We start from the raw sequence: 14,776 nt of genomic DNA on the forward strand, positions 1-14,776 counted from the left end.
GTTCACCGATATTATTGGCCGATATTGTCCTTTTACCACTACGTCGGTATCGGACGATATTTCAACCGATAACCAATATTCAATAAATAGGATGAAAAACGGGAATCTGAACACTTGCGGCAATTCTGATGATGTGTCTTTGTCACAATTAATGAAATCAACATTTTAAGCATAGTTATTGGATAATTGCTCTTTTGGATGGCAATTTATGAGATTTCAGTGTGGGAAAATGACGCTTTTCATTTCCCCACTATAAAACAGTATATCGTAATCGGTAAGATTTGTCTCCCCAAATATCGTAATCGGTATCGGACCCATAAAAACATATTGGTCGGGCTCCAGAAAAATGTATGCCTTGCTTCCATCTCATGGGGGTATACAGGGGCCAGCCATTCCAGCCAGCCAGGCCCTGCCATCTAATATATTGCTGGAGAGAATAGATGAAGAGGGAGAGGGAGATGGCGAAAGTGGTTCTTCCAGACAATTATACAGGGACACACTCCACCTGCTCCTCCTCCCTCTCCTCCTGTTCCCCCTCCTACTCCTCCACCTCCTCTTCCTGCTCCTCCTCTTCCTCTATCTCCTCCTCCCTACTCCTCCTCCTCTTCCTGCTCCTCCTCTTCCTCTATCTCCTGCTCCTCCTCCTCTTCCTCCCTCTCCTACTCTTCCTCCTCTTCCTCCCTCTCCTACTCTCCCTCTTCCTCCCTCTCCTACTCTCCCTCTTCCTCCCTCTCTTCCTGCTCTTCCTCCCTCCTCCTCTTCCTCCATCTTCTCCTACTCCTCCACCACCTCCTCCTCTTCCTCCCTCTCCTGCTCCTCCTCTTTCTCCTGCTCCTCCTCCTCTTCCTCCATCTTCTCCTACTCCTCCTCCTCCTCTTCCTCCATCTTCTCCTACTCCTCCACCTCCTCCTCTTCCCTCTGCTGCTCCTCCTCCTCCTCTTCCTGCTCTTCCTCCCTCCTCCTCTCCCTCTTCTTCAGCTGGAGAAACGGAGGTGGTGTGTGTGTGTGTGTGGTGCTGGGGAGTGTTTTCCAGCCCAGCGGCCTGCTGGGACCAGGGGTTAGTTAAAGTGGAGCCTGGGCATGGCTCTGGGTGCTACCAGGGGAGAAGATGGAATGAGAGTTAATCCTCCCTCCCTCCTGTCCTCTTTTCTCTCACTCACTCCCTCCATCGCTCCCTGAGATTCACACCTCTCCCTCAGCCTGCCAGGAGGGACCTCCAGCTAGCTACCACTAGAAGTGTCCTATGTGGCTTACTTGCAGTTGGTACAAGTGTGACTCAGTTGGTATGACGTGGTCCTATATGACTCAGTTGGTATGAAGTGGTCCTATATGACTCAGTTGGTATGAAGTGGTCCTATATGACTCAGTTGGTATGAAGTGGTCCTATATGACTCAGTTGGTATGAAGTGGTCCTATATGACTCAGTTGGTATGACGTGGTCCTATATGACTCAGTTGGTATGAAGTGGTCCTATATGACACAGTTGGTATGAAGTGGTCCTATATGACTCAGTTGGTATGAAGTGGTCCTATATGACTCAGTTGGTATGAAGTGGTCCTATATGACTCAGTTGGTATGAAGTGGTCCTATATGACTCAGTTGGTATGAAGTGGTCCTATATGACTCAGTTGGTATGAAGTGGTCCTATATGACTCAGTTGGTATGAAGTGGTCCTATATGACTCAGTTGGTACGAGTGAGGAATTGAACGAGTGGTTTCAATTCCTGAAGGCATCACCTACACATTAAAATGCATGCACTCTCCGTTCTGTAAGGTTCTTTGGATAAAAGCGTCTGCTAAGTGTCATATTACTGTATGAAACAGATCAGAACGGTTTCCCTGCCTGTCATGGCTGATCATAGAAAGACCACATCCAGGGCATTTCTTATCCCTCTGCTCTGTAGTAGCTGAATGGCTCCCAGGCCGTTGAGTGTGTGTGTCTGTGTCTGTCTCTGTGTGTGTGTCTGTGTCTGTCTCTGTGTGTGTGTCTGTGTCTGTGTCTGTGTGTGTGTCTGTGTCTGTGTCTGTGTGTGTGTCTGTGTCTGTCTCTGTGTGTGTGTCTGTGTCTGTCTCTGTGTGTGTGTCTGTGTCTGTCTGTGTGTGTGTCTGTCTGTGTGTGTGTCTGTGTCTGTCTCTGTGTGTGTGTTTGGTCTGAGAGCCCAGTAGCTCATTAAGGCTGTGAAGCAGCAGAGGAATGGGAGGGAGGATGGATGACCTTAAAGGAAGAAGATCGCAGGCTGCCAGGATAGCGCCTTATAGAGCCTGTCTGTCTGTGTCCCTTCTCTCTGTCTGTCTGTCTGTCTGTCTGTCTGTCTGTCTGTATAGAGCCTGTCTGTCTGTGTCCCTTCTCTCTGTCTGCCTGTCTCTCTGTCTGTCTGTATAGAGCCTGTCTGTCTGTGTCCCTTCTCTCTGTCTGTCTGTCTGTCTGTCTGTCTGTCTGTCTGTCTGTCTGTCTGTCTGTCTGTCTGTCTGTCTGTCTGTCTGTCTGTCTGTCTGTCTGTCTGTCTGTCTGTATAGAGCCTGTCTGTCTGTGTCCCTTCTCTCTGCCTGTCTGTCTGTCTGTCTGTCTGTCTGTCTGCCTGTCTGTCTGTATAGAGCCTGTCTGTCTGTGTCCCTTCTCTGTCTGTCTGTCTGTCTGTCTGTCTGTCTGTCTGTCTGTCTGTCTGTCTGTCTGTCTGTCTGTCTGTCTGTCTGCCTGTCTGTCTGTATAGAGCCTGTCTGTCTGTGTCCCTTCTCTGTCTGTCTGTCTGTCTGTCTGTCTGTCTGTCTGTCTGTCTGTCTGTCTGTCTGTCTGTCTGTCTGTCTGTATAGAGCCTGTCTGTCTGTGTCCTTTCTCTGTCTGTCTGTCTGTCTGTCTGTCTGTCTGTCTGTCTGTCTGTCTGTCTGTCTGTCTGTCTGTCTGTCTGTCTGTCTGTATAGAGCCTGTCTGTCTGTGTCCCTTCTCTGTCTGTCTGTCTGTCTCCCTCCGTCCGCCTGTCTGTCTGTCTGTCTGTACAGAGCAGGGATGGGCGACTTTGATGGAGGTGGGGGCCACAAAAAAATCTGAACTCATCATGAGGGGCCGCAGTGGCTCGCGGGTCTGTGTACCCACATCCATAACCAGAGAGAAGATTTTGCTATTTTATAACACATTTCCTGCAATTCTACTCATTTTTGCCATAGGGCGGAGAGAAAATGTTGCAGTTTTGAATATGATATCTGAGTGAGTGTGACTTAACAAAATCAATGTGGGCACCCCGGTCGGTAATTTGACCATGATTACTACAAGTTTAGATAGCTGGCTAATTTACCAATCTAAAAAATGTTAGCTGACATGGGCTAATTGAGTGACTGTCAGTGACGGACATAACAAGAGACAAACTGCAGATGCACAAACACATTTCTAAATGGCACCTGGTGCATTGTGCTGTTCTAACTCATTTTTTTTGGGGGGGGGGATTGATCCGCGGGTCTACAAATTGGGGTGGCCATCCCTGGCATAGAGCCTGTCTGTCTGTACTGTAGCGTAGACCCTGGACAAAGAGAAGAGCCAGCCAGCTACACACTCCCCACCCCCACACCTCTGGCTGCCGCTAGAGCGATGACCTTTCCCCCTCTCCTGCCGCGTTCCCTCTCTAATTAGTCTGATCCTACGGCCTGGTGTGTGTGTGTGGGTGGGTGTGTGTGTGTGTGTGTGTGTGTGTGTGTGTGGGGAACTGGTCTGTGTGTGTGTAGCCACCCTCACTGACCAACACTGTCTTCCTGTCACTAAGGAAAGAGGGGCTTGGTTGTCAGGAGTCTGTGTGTAGGTGGGTGTACTGTGTGGGTGGATGGGTCTACTTTAGACAGACACTGTACCTTTCCTTTGTCCAGGTGGTCAAGATCACTGAGGATTTCTTTGCTATTTTCTGAATCTGAAACAATACTCTCTCCCTCCTCCACTTTAGTGGGCATCACAAGGTGACATTATTATATCTAGCTTTTCTCCTGTTCTCCTCCCTTGTTAGCTGTAACAACCCATAATAATACCAGTCTCCAGATAAAGGCAGGCAGCAGTTCAAGTGCAATTTGTCTCTACTGGCTCCCTCCCTCATCATAACTTTTGTCTTGAACGTGTCCCAAATGGCACCCTATTCCCTACATAGTGCACTACTTTTGACCAAAGGTCCTGGTCAACAGGGGTGCCATTCGGCACACACCCTAAGTGTCTTGACTGGAGATCAAATGGTCCGAGCCGGGAATCCAAAGAGGCCTCTCTCTCTCTCTCTCTCTCTCTCTCTCTCTCGCCCAGCCGGCCGTTCTACGCTGCCAGACGCAGTCTTTCTCTAATGTCCCATAATTTCCTCTGACACAATATAATTCTACCTCCACCCTGTGGCTGTGATATCTGCTGTCAATACGCTCCATTATTCCCCCCTACAACACAACAACAGGCCCTGGCGCAGCCGCTAGCCAGCCCACCGGCCACCTGGCCACCCACTGGGGTAATGGTAGATAATGACCATCAACTGCCGTCCAATCAACCTGCCTGTCTAGACACCATTACACCTGCACTGCCTGCAAAACCGTGTGTGTGTGTGTGTGTGTGTGTGTGTGTGTGTGTGTGTGTGTGTGTGTGTGTGTGTGTCTGTGTCTGTGTCTGTGTGTGTGTGTGTGTGTGTGCGTGCGTTGCGTGCCACTTTGTTTGTTAGGGTTCTTGAGTATCTAAACCTGTGCCTTTTTAAAGTGTTTTTGTGAGTGCTGACCCTTTGTTGTAAGAGAGGGAGAGAATGTGTGTGTTGATGTTGCATGTTTGTTGCTGTGGAGCCGTGTGTGTCAGAGAGAGAGAGTGTTTGTTGTTTTCCGGAGGCCGGTTGGTAACAGAGTAGCTCTTGAGGCGTATTGATTTTGTAATGTCTCCCTGAATGCTCTTAGTCAAGGTTCAACAAAGTTTTCACTGAGCTGAAGTCCAGGGCTGTTAACACCAGAGCCATTAGCAGCCTGCATCATCAAGGAGCATCCCTAAGTATAGACTGGTGATCTAAAAGATGGAAGGATTTTACTGTCATGTGAAGGACTGCATTTGCACCTTCTGTGGTGCAGATTGTGTGTGACGCTTTTCCCCCTTTTGAACCAGCTAGTGTTACCATATATGATGTGTAGGGTTACGGTATGGGTTATTGATCCCATATCATATAAACAGCATAGACACTTCCTCTATAGCTTCTGGGTCTTTCTGTCTCCCTGTCTGCTGTTTTCACTCCACTAGTCTGGAGAGGAGAGGGGAGGAGAGGGGAGGAGGGGGGAGAAAACCTGCTGTTTTCAACTCTTAATGATCGGCTATGAAAAGCCAACTGAGATTTATTCCTGATTATTATTTGACCATGCTTGTCACTTATGAACATTTTTGAACATCTTGGCATGGTTCTGTTATAATCTTCACCCGGCACAGCCAGAAGAGGACTGGCCACCCCTCATAGCCTGGTTCCTCTCTAGGTTTCTTCCTAGGTTTTCGCCTTTCTAGGGAGTTTTTCCTAGCCACCGTGCTTCTACACCTGCATTACTAGCTGTTTGGGGTTTTAGGCTGGGTTTCTGTACAGCACTTCGAGATATTAGCTGATGTAAGAAGGGCTATATAAAATAAAATTGATTGATTGATTGAGGAGAGGAGAGGGGAGGAGGGGGGAGGAGGGGTCCTGTGGGACAATGACCTTTTAACAGCCTGGGTCTTTGTTTACAGCCCTTTCTCTCCTCTCCTCCTCCCGCTCACACCACTCTCCTCTCCTCCTCTGCTCACACCACTCTCCTCTCCTCCGCTGCTCACACCACTCTCCTCTCCTCTCCTCCGCCCGCTCACACCACTCTCCTCTCCTCCTCTGCTCACACCACTCTCCTCTCCTCTCCTCCTCCCGCTCACACCACTCTCCTCTCCTCCTCCCGCTCACACCACTCTCCTCTCCTCTCCTCCTCTCTGCTCACACCACTCTCCTCTCCTCTCCTCCTCTGCTCACACCACTCTCCTCTCCTCCTCCCGCTCACACCACTCTCCTCTCCTCTCCTCCTCTGCTCACACCACTCTCCTCTCCTCTCCTCCTCTGCTCACACCACTCTCCTCTCCTCCTCTGCTCACACCACTCTCCTCTCCTCCTCCCGCTCACACCACTCTCCTCTCCTCCACTGCTCACACCACTCTCCTCTCCTCCTCTGCTCACACCACTCTCCTCTCCTCCGCCTGCTCACACCACTCTCCTCTCCTCTCCTCCGCCCGCCCGCTCACACCACTCTCCTCTCCTCCACTGCTCACACCACTCTCCTCTCCTCCACTGCTCACACCACTCTCCTCTCCTCCTCTGCTCACACCACTCTCCTCTCCTCCGCCTGCTCACACCACTCTCCTCTCCTCTCCTCCGCCCGCCCGCTCACACCACTCTCCTCTCCTCCGCCCGCTCACACCACTCTCCTCTCCTCCTCTGCTCACACCACTCTCCTCTCCTCCGCCCGCTCACACCACTCTCCTCTCCTCCTCTGCTCACACCACTCTCCTCTCCTCCTCTGCTCACACCACTCTCCTCTCCTCCTCTGCTCACACCACTCTCCTCTCCTCTCCTCCTCTGCTCACACCACTCTCCTCTCCTCTCCTCCTCTGCTCACACCACTCTCTCTCCTCTCCTCCGCCCGCTCACACCACTCTCCTCTCCTCCGCTGCTCACACCACTCTCCTCTCCTCTCCTCCGCCTGCTCACACCACTCTCCTCTCCTCCGCCTGCTCACACCACTCTCCTCTCCTCCGCTGCTCACACCACTCTCCTCTCCTCCGCCCGCTCACACCACTCTCCTCTCCTCCGCTGCTCACACCACTCTCCTCTCCTCTCCTCCGCCTGCTCACACCACTCTCCTCTCCTCTTCTCCGCTGCTCACACCACTCTCCTCTCCTCTTCTCCGCTGCTCACACCACTCTCCTCTCCTCCGCTGCTCACCACTCTCCTCTCCTCTCCTCCTCTGCTCACACCACTCTCCTCTCCTCCGCCCGCTCACACCACTCTCCTCTCCTCCACTGCTCACACCACTCTCCTCTCCTCTCCTCCGCCCGCCCACACCACTCTCCTCTCCTCCTCTGCTCACACCACTCTCCTCTCCTCCGCCCGCTCACACCACTCTCCTCTCCTCCGCTGCTCACACCACTCTCCTCTCCTCTCCTCCGCCTGCTCACACCCTCCTCTCCTCTCCTCCGCTGCTCACACCACCTCCTCTCCTCCTCTGCTCCACTCTCCTCTCTCTCCTCCTCTGCTCACACCACTCTCCTCTCCTCCTCTGCTCCACACCACTCTCCTCTCCTCCGCCCGCCACACCACTCTCCTCTCCTCCGCCTGCTCACACCACTCTCCTCTCCTCCGCCCGCTCACACCACTCTCCTCTCCTCCGCTGCTCACACCACTCTCCTCTCCTCTCCTCCGCCTGCTCACACCACTCTCCTCTCCTCCGCCCGCTCACACCACTCTCCTCTCCTCCGCTGCTCACACCACTCTCCTCTCCTCTCCTCCTCTGCTCACACCACTCTCCTCTCCTCCGCTGCTCACACCACTCTCCTCTCCTCCGCCCGCCCGCTCACACCACTCTCCTCTCCTCCGCCCGCCCGCTCACACCACTCTCCTCTCCTCCTCTGCTCACACCACTCTCCTCTCCTCCTCCGCTGCTCACACCACTCTCCTCTCCTCCTCTGCTCACACCACTCTCCTCTCCTCCACTGCTCACACCACTCTCCTCTCCTCCTCTGCTCACACCACTCTCCTCTCCTCCTCTGCTCACACCACTCTCCTCTCCTCCTCCGCTGCTCACACCACTCTCCTCTCCTCCTCTGCTCACACCACTCTCCTCTCCTCCGCCGCCCGCTCACACCACTCTCCTCTCCTCCTCTGCCCGCTCACCACTCTCCTCTCCTCCTCTGCTCACACCACTCTCCTCTCCTCCTCCGCTGCTCCACCACTCTCCTCTCCTCCACTGCTCACACCACTCTCCTCTCCTCCTCCCGCTCACACCACTCTCCTCTCCTCCTCACACCACTCTCCTCTCCTCCTCTGCTCACACCACTCTCCTCTCCTCCTCTGCTCACACCACTCTCCTCTCCTCCGCTGCTAACTCTCTCTCCGCCCGCTCACCACTCTCCTCTCCTCCACTGCTCACACCACTCTCCTCTCCTCCTCTGCTCACACCACTCTCCTCTCCTCCTCTGCTCACACCACTCTCCTCTCCTCCTGCTGCTCACACCACTCTCCTCTCCTCCTCTGCTCACACCACTCTCCTCTCCTCCTCTGCTCACACCACTCTCCTCTCCTCCTCCGCTGCTCCACCACTCTCCTCTCCTCCTCTGCTCACCCACTCTCCTCTCCTCCGCCGCCCCCGCTCACACCACTCTCCTCTCCTCCTCCGCCCGCTCACCACTCTCCTCTCCTCCTCTGCTCACACCACTCTCCTCTCCTCCTCCGCTGCTCACACCACTCTCCTCTCCTCCACTGCTCACACCACTCTCCTCTCCTCCTCCCGCTCACACCACTCTCCTCTCCTCCTCCTCACACCACTCTCCTCTCCTCCGCTGCTCACACCACTCTCCTCTCCTCCTCTGCTCACACCACTCTCCTCTCCTCCGCTGCTCACACCACTCTCCTCTCCTCCTCTGCTCACACCACTCTCCTCTCCTCCACTGCTCACACCACTCTCCTCTCCTCCTCCCGCTCACACCACTCTCCTCTCCTCCTCACACCACTCTCCTCTCCTCCTCTGCTCACACCACTCTCCTCTCCTCCTCTGCTCACACCACACTCCTCTCCTCCGCTGCTCACACCACTCTCCTCTCCTCCGCTGCTCACACCACTCTCCTCTCCTCCGCTGCTCACACCACTCTCCTCTCCTCTCCTCCACCCGCTCACATTTTCTATTCATGGCCTGTCACTGGGCTGGCCAGTCAGTCAGTTACAACAAGGCTAGCTATCTACCAGCTATCTATAGGTTTTAAAGCAGCCAATGTATCCATCAACTGAGAACCCTGCGTTTTAGAATGGGTCAATTGGCCAATATGAGTGATAATTATGACTGATTTGATGAGGTAGCTGAGTTCTCTCTCGTTTGATGAGGTAGTTGAGTTCTCTCTCATTTGATGAGGTAGCTGAGTTCTCTCTCATTTGATGAGGTAGCTTAGTTCTCTCTCATTTGACGAGGTAGCTTAGTTCTCTCTCATTTGACGAGGTAGCTTAGTTCTCTCTCATTTGACGAGGTAGCTGAGTTCTCTCTCATTTGATGAGGTAGCTGAGTTCTCTCTCATTTGATGAGGTAGCTGAGTTCTCTCTCATTTGATGAGGTAGCTTAGTTCTCTCTCATTTGACGAGGTAGCTTAGTTCTCTCTCATTTGACGAGGTAGCTTAGTTCTCTCTCATTTGACGAGGTAGCTTAGTTCTCTCTCATTTGACGAGGTAGCTTAGTTCTCTCTCATTTGACGAGGTAGCTTAGTTCTCTCTCATTTGCAGTCTCTTGGCCTGTAGCACTATCCAGATGTTCCCGTGTTTACTCCGTGACTGTTCAATTGGTCAATATGATTGTATATTTCAATATGACGGTTGGGGTCAATTCCATTTTCAATTCTGTCCATTTCTGGAAGTAAACTGTAATTCCAATTCCAATTTTCCTCTTTGAAAATGATCCACTGTGATAATGCACTATACCAGTCTTCCTCTCTCTTTTATTCTTTGACTTCTCTCCTTATCCAGTGGTCCAGCCAGCCAGCCTGCCGGTCAGACAGTCAGGTGGTGTGGTGTGGTGGGTGGGTTGCTATGCAGACTCTCCAGTCCACTACCTCTATATGTAGTCCAGGGGGGGAGAGTTTAATAGAAGTGATATGAAATGCTCCCTGCTCCTTCCCTGGCCTTTGAGGCCAACTGGCTCTGTGATTCTGTGATTTGAATTATCTGCTGTTATTCTGGTGACCGTCCTATCTCCACTCTGCTCTCCTGTCGGTCCAATGTGATTTGGGAATTAGGCCTGGTTCCCTGGTGGCCTCACAGATGTTAGAGATCCATCTGATTCCCGGGCTGGTTCTCTGGTGGCCTCACAGATGTTAGGGATCCACCTGATTCCCGGGCTGGTTCCCTGGTGGCCAATAGGTGTGTGTGTGTGTGTGTGTGTGTGTGGATGGTGGGTCGATAGAAAGATGAACCACTGCAGCTTCAGCTATGATAGAAGGATGGATGGAGGAGAGGAGAGGAGAAGGGGGATGTTTTCTGCTCTTCTCCTCCTCATCTGGCTTTGACTGGGGGCAACGGAGTCCATTTGCAGCCTAGTTGTGTCCTGAGAGAGAGGGAGTGGGCTGGAGGGAGGGGGAGAGAGAGGGAGGTAGACAAGGGTTAGGGGAAGATGGAGGGAGGGGAAGGGTCCCTTTGTCTTGTAGTTTTAGCAGCCGTCATCCTGTAGAGGGCAGCCTTCCTCCACCGAAACCACACCACTGGCTGATAGAAGTCTCTCATCTTAAAGGAGAGGTTGAAAGAGACAGCCTAATTCATTAAGCTACACTGATCAGAGCATATCAGGACGGCTGCTGCAGAACACATTGAATTCTGAAGACATATCTTTAATGTCTACGGATATTTATGCAACCTCTGCGGTGTTGTGAGTGTGTGTGTGTGTGTGTGTTGTGTGAGTGTGTGTGTGTGTGTGTTGTGAGTGTGTGTGTGTGTGTGTGTGTGTTGTGAGTGTGTGTGTGTGTGTGTGTGTGTGTGTGTGTGTGTGTGTGTGTGAGTGAGTGTGTGTGTGTGTCACCAGGTGCAGGTGCAATGGCTCACCATCAGTCAGGACACTATACAGGCTAATTACTGAACAGGGAAGCCATGGGCTGGGGCTTCCCACACACACACACACACACACACACACACACACACACAGGCGTCTCACGGCTCGTTATCGAGTGTGACTCGGAGCCTGGAGAAGCAGACATCTGTCGAACAATTGAGCGCGGCGCACGGTCTGTGTCTTTTGAGTCGCTGTTCCCTCATCAAACAGACAGTAAAGCTGATGGCTCCAATGCCAGACAGACAAAGGAGCTGGACTGGACCTGTCCTCACGCCGCTGCGCTTCTCTCTGCTGGGGGTGTGTGTGTGTGTGTGTGTGTGTGTGTGTGTGTGTACGTGCGTGCGTGGGCATGGGCGTTGGGTTTTAGGAGTCTATTCTCTCTGGTAAAGTCGGTCAGACAGCGGCCTGGTTATAACTTGTAGTAATGACCTATAACACACACACCCACGTTGACTTCTCATTCAAATCAACACTATTACTATAACACACATTTTGCTACTCATAAAAACATAGTTTTGGAGTACTGTTCATATACCATGTATATCACAATTGTACAATGTGCTATTGTATGTTCAAGTCCCATAACAAACCAATGTGCTATTGTATGTTCAAGTCTCATAATTCTTCACTGAGAGCCAGGTGTAAACTAGTTAGTCAAATGTTCACTGAGAGCCAGGTGTAAACTAGTTAGTCAAATGTTCATTCAGAGCCTGTTGTAAACTAGTTAGTCAAATGTAAACTGAGAGCCAGGTGTAAACTAGTTAGTCAAATGTAAACTGAGAGCCAGGTGTAAACGAGTTAGTCAAATGTTCATTCAGAGCCTGTTGTAAACTAGTTAGTCAAATGTAAACTGAGAGCCAGGTGTAAACTAGTTAGTCAAATGTTCATTCAGAGCCAGTTGTAAACTAGTTAGTGAAATGTAAACTGAGAGCCTTGTGTAAACTAGTTAGTGAAATGTAAACTGAGAGCCAGGTGTAAACTAGTTAGTGGAATGTAAACTGAGAGCCAGGAGTAAACTAGTTAGTCAAATGTAAAATGAGAGCCAGGTGTAAATGAGTTAGTGAAATGTAAACTGAGAGGCAGGTGTAAACGAGTTAGTGAAATGTAAACTGAGAGCCAGGTGTAAACTAGTTAGTCAAATGTAAACTGAGAGCCTGGTGTAAACTAGTTAGTCTAATGTAAACTGAGAGCCAGGTGTAAACTAGTTAGTCAAATGTAAACTGAGAGCCAGGTGTAAACTAGTTAGTCTAATGTAAACTGAGAGCCAGGTGTAAACTAGTTAGTCTAATGTAAACTGAGAGCCAGGTGTAAACTAGTTAGTCTAATGTAAACTGAGAGCCAGGTGTAAACTAGTTAGTCTAATGTAAACTGAGAGCCAGGTGTAAACTAGTTAGTCTAATGTAAACTGAGAGCCAGGTATAAACTAGTTAGTCAAATGTTCACTGAGAGCCAGGTGTAAACTAGTTAGTCAAATGTAAACTGAGAGCCAGGTGTAAACTAGTTAGTCAAATGTAAACTGAGAGCCAGGTGTAAACTAGTTAGTCAAATGTAAACTGAGAGCCAGGTGTAAACTAGTTAGTCTAATGTTAGTCCTCTCGTCCTGTAGCCGATAGAGGAGGTCCAGGTTAGGCCTCCCTCCCTCCCTCCCTCCCTCCCTCCCTCCCTCCCTCCGTCCGTCCGTCCGTCCCTCCCTCCCTCCCTCCCTCCCTCCCTCCCTCCCTCCCTCCCTCATCCTTTCTCCTCCACGCCTGGCCCTGTTCTGCTCTGTGATCACTGAGGCACACACAGCAGCGCCCATTGAAGCTGTTTAACTGCCATTGAGCACGGTGACAGTGCAGACCCTCAGTGTGCTAATTGTCAGAGATAGACCTTACTCTGATGTCTATTGACAGAGCAGATGCAGGATAGGGAGGGAGGTAGGGGATTGGGGGGTGAGGGGGTCGGGTGAGGGGGCTCTCCTTTCTCTCTCTCTCTCTCTCTCTCTCTCTCTCTCTCTCTCCTCTCTCTCTCTCTCCTTTCTCTCTCTCCTTTCTCTCTCTCTCTCTCCCTCTCTCTCTCTCTCTCTCTCTATCCTCTCTCTCTCTCTCTCTCTCTCTCGCTCTCTCTCTCTTTCTCTCTCTCTCCTTTCTCTCTCTCTCTCTCTCTCTCTCTCTCTCTCTCTCTCTCTCTATCCTCTCTCTCTCTCTCTCTCTCTCTCTTTCTCTCTCTCTCTCTATCCTCTCTCTCTCTTTCTCTCCTTTCTCTCTCTCCATCTCTCTCTCTCTCTCACCCTCTCTCTCTCTCTCTCTCACCCTCTCTCTCCTCATGGAAGAAAGAAGTAAACTAATGTTCTGAGGGTCCAGTCATTGCAGACCTGGTTTGTTTCTATGTAAACATCCTTTCCTATGCAAAGAGTGTAGTGCGGGGGCCTTTAAATTGAATTACAATTGAATAGGGATTAGCATGTTTGCAAATGAGACTTGCTGTGGTTAGAAAACAGAATGAGATTCAGTGAAAGGCTTGGGGACATTGGATGTGAAATATTCCAGGGTTGTTGCACACATTGACTAAACCTGAATCTAAAACAGATGGACAATGAGATTGAGTGGGGAGTGGGGAGCTTTGCTCCAGAATCCAGACACAGTGAATGGAAGGGAAACATGGTGATTGATGGACTGTCGTTCAGAGATTATATATACAGTAGTTAGCTCCAAAAGTATTGGGATAGTGACAAATGTGTTGTTGTTTTGGCTCTGTACTCCAGCACTTTGGGTTTGAAATGATACGATGACTGTGAGGTTCAAGTGCAGACTGTCATCCATATCGGGTGAACCGTTTAGAAATTACTACACTTGTTGTACATAGTCCCCCCACCCCATTTTAGGGGACCAAAAGTATTGGGACAAATTCACTTATGTGTATGTATTAAAGTAGTCGCATGTTTAGAATTGGGTCCCATATTCCTAGCACGCAATAATTACATCAATCTTGTGACTCTACAAACTTCTTGGATGCATTTGCTGTTTGTTTTGGTTGTGTTTTAGAATATATTGTGTCCACTAGAAATGAATGGTAAATAATGTATTGTGTCATTTTGGAGTCACTTTTATTGTAAATAAGAATAGAATATGTTTCTAAACACTTCTCCATTAATGTGGATGCTACCATGGTTACAGATAATCCTGAATGAATCGTGAATAATGATTAGTCAGAAAGTTAGACGCACAAATATCATACCCCCAAAAATGCTAACCTCCCCTGTTATTGTAATGTTGAGAGGTTAGCATGTCTTGGGGGTATGATATTTGTGCGTCTAACTTTCTCACTCATCATTATTCACGATTCATTCAGGACGATCCATCTTTGTGTTTCCCAGGGCAACCTGCAGAAGTACTCCAACAACAGTCTGGTGGTGCAGGCCATGAAGACCAACCTGACAGACCCCGACATGCATGTCCTGTTCTTCGACGTGGAGGCGGTGATTATCCAGCTGCTGACGGAGGAGGCCCAGCGGCCCAACCCCACCCTGGTCTCCCCTGAGACCCTCCAGAAGGCCCAGGGAGCAGCCGACAAGGGAGGGTCCTTCCTGGCCAACAAGATCTTCAAACAGGTGAAGGAAGGAGGGATGGATGGTTTGTCCCGTTGGGTTGGGGCTCCCTGTGCACTATAGTGCACTACTTTTGGCTCTGGCCAAATGGGGAATAGGGTGCCATGCTGGCTCTGGCCAAATGGGGAATAGGGTGCCATGCTGCCTCTGGCCAAATGGGGAATTGGGTGCCATGCTGGCTCTAGCCAAATGGGGAATAGGGTGCCATGCTGGCTCTGGCCAAATGGGGAATAGGGTGCCATGCTGGCTCTGGCCAAATGGGGAATAGGGTGCCATGCTGCCTCTGGCCAAATGGGGAATAGGGTGCCATGCTGCCTCTGGCCAAATGGGGAATAGGGTGCCATGCTGGCTCTGGCCAAATGGGGAATAGGGTGCCATGCTGGCTCTGGCCAAATGGGG

General features: G+C 50.7%; 1 protein-coding gene across 1 annotated transcript in view; it reads left to right on the forward strand.

Moving 5' to 3' along the window:
* LOC121581917 (WD repeat-containing protein 7-like) overlaps window positions 1-14,776 on the forward strand; it is a 380,643-nt gene that overhangs the window by 76,500 nt on the left and 289,367 nt on the right. Inside the window, 1 exon segment of the mRNA XM_041897319.2 lies at window positions 14,147-14,380. Coding sequence (XP_041753253.2) covers window positions 14,147-14,380 — 234 coding nt within the window.

The sequence above is a fragment of the Coregonus clupeaformis genome, chromosome 15, assembly GCF_020615455.1.
Source record: "Coregonus clupeaformis isolate EN_2021a chromosome 15, ASM2061545v1, whole genome shotgun sequence".
In the NCBI taxonomy this organism is placed as follows: domain Eukaryota; kingdom Metazoa; phylum Chordata; class Actinopteri; order Salmoniformes; family Salmonidae; genus Coregonus; species Coregonus clupeaformis.